The following is a 2,063-nucleotide window of genomic DNA, read 5'->3' on the forward strand; positions in this document are numbered from 1 at the left end:
CAGGATCTTCACTGTGGGCTTGCTGGGGAGGGATCCTGGCTAAGCTGTGAGGATGAGGATGGGCTCGGCTCCAGGTGGGGTTTTGGGCTGCGGTGGGATTTTGGTAGCAATACCAATACTCGCATCCCTCGGCAGCCAAAGCACCTCATTTCTCCCGCCTGGGCGACGTGGAGGTCAACGCGGGGCAGAATGCCACCTTCCAGTGCGTGGCTGCCGGCAAGGCAGCCGAGGCCGAGCGGTTCCTCATGCAGGTGAGCAGCATCTCCACTGTCAATGCTCTTCTGTGCCTCCCCTTGTGGAGAAAACCCTGCTGGGCAGAGGGGGGAGAAGGGCACCCCCCCATCCTTTTAAGCAGCCGTCCTCTGGGGCTGCGTTCGGTGGCTCTGGATGTCACGCCGTGCCTCCTGGTGACGCCTTGTCTCTTCCCCGCGGAGCAGAGGCAGAGCGGCGAGGTGGTTCCCGCCGCCTCCGTGAAGCACATCAGCCACCGGCGCTTCCTGGCTACCTTCCAGCTGGACGAGGTGTCCAAGGAGGAGCAGGACTTTTACCGCTGCGTCACCCAGTCCAGCCGCGGCGGCTCGGGCGTCTCCAACTTCGCCGAGCTCATCGTGAAAGGTGGGTGACTTTGCTGTTGCCCGCTGGGTTTTCTGGGTCACAGGTGGGATATTTCTGCTCTGCTATTGGAAGAGGAAGGTGGGATACTCGGGGCGGTGGAATCGCGGTTTCTTGCCAATGAGTTGCTACGCACGGATGGTTCAGCATAAAACCAGGAAACCACCTTTCCCAGTGGCCTTAGATCATTTATTTTTGATTGCAGTAGGTGGAAGTTAATTAATTATGGGGAAACTGTGCAGCACCACACTGGGCAGTGTATCTTATAACGATAATTAAGGTTTGATCAGATGAAACCCTATTGTAGCCATTAAAGCCTTACTAATAATGATGAAGGGCATGTGCACGGGCTGGAATTTAAAGACTGGATGGGGGCCTCCCATACCTCCTCCTGTCCTCTGGGTGGGAGATCTGAGTTTGTCTCCTGCCCTGCGGCGTTTGTTTGGGAAGAGACTGTCTCAGCTAGTAAAAAACAAAATGAAATTGTGGTACCTGTGGTTGTGCCGGGGTTGGCCGGGCTCCAGGGCTAGGGATGCTGTGGAGCTGCTTCTGGAGGACCATGCTCCACCAGCCCTTCCTCCGCTCTCTTCCAGAGCCCCCCACACCCATCGCCCCCCCCCAGCTGCTCCGGGCTGGCTCCACCTACCTCATCATCCAGCTCAACACCAACTCCATCATCGGCGACGGTCCCATCGTGCGCAAGGAGATCGAGTACCGCATGACCTCGGGGCCCTGGTCAGAGGTCCACGCCGTCAACATGCAGACCTACAAGCTCTGGCACTTGGATCCCGACACGGAGTACGAGATCAGCGTCCTGCTCACCCGGCCCGGCGAGGGGGGCACCGGCAAACCGGGACCGCCCCTCATCAGCCGCACCAAGTGCGCAGGTGGGTCTTGTGCTGCGTCCCAAGTGGCTTTGGGTAAGGTCCCTGGGTTGCCCTAGGTCCCTGGGTTGCCCTAGGCTTGGGCAAGGTGCCTGGCTGCCCTAAGGTGGCCTTGGGTAAGGTCCCTGGGTCGCCCTAGGCTTGGGCAAGGTGCCTGGCTGCCCTAAGGTGGCCTTGGGTAAGGTCCCTGCATGGACCTGGGCTTGGGCTGGGAGTGTGGCTGGTGCTGGGTGGGTGCTCAGGGTGTTTGCTGCTGTGGTCTAGGAGCTTGAGGCATCGCTCCTCTGGCTGGATCCACTTTAATTGACTTTTTGGCAGCTCTACACGGCATCTCAGGAAGGATCACTGATGAAACCCATGTTGGGGTGGTGGCTGGAGGGTAGCAGGGTGAGGCTGGGTCCTGAACCCGTGAATCAGCCTATGCAGAGGGGCTGAATATCTGTCCAGCTTGATGGACGATGAGGTTTGCTCATCCATCAGCAGCAGCCGGGCACAGCCTCGGTGCGGGAAAGCCACGGCACCGGGATACATGGAGTCAGCAACTGCCGTGTGGCTGGGTTCCATCCC

The 2,063-nt window shown here is 59.2% G+C and overlaps 1 protein-coding gene across 1 annotated transcript in view; it reads left to right on the forward strand.

The window, feature by feature from the left end:
• Positions 1 to 107: 107 nt before the first annotated feature.
• The window catches only part of PTPRU (protein tyrosine phosphatase, receptor type, U), a gene marked incomplete at its 5' end in the record, with an annotated part of 35,190 nt that continues 33,234 nt past the window's right edge, over positions 108 to 2,063 (forward strand). Inside the window, 3 exons of the mRNA XM_009876065.1 lie at positions 108 to 251; positions 438 to 615; positions 1,206 to 1,499. Coding sequence (XP_009874367.1) covers positions 108 to 251; positions 438 to 615; positions 1,206 to 1,499 — 616 coding nt within the window. The remainder of the gene's footprint in view (positions 252 to 437; positions 616 to 1,205; positions 1,500 to 2,063) is intronic.

This window comes from Apaloderma vittatum, unplaced genomic scaffold, assembly GCF_000703405.1.
Source record: "Apaloderma vittatum isolate BGI_N311 unplaced genomic scaffold, ASM70340v1 scaffold24139, whole genome shotgun sequence".
Lineage (NCBI taxonomy): Eukaryota > Metazoa > Chordata > Aves > Trogoniformes > Trogonidae > Apaloderma > Apaloderma vittatum.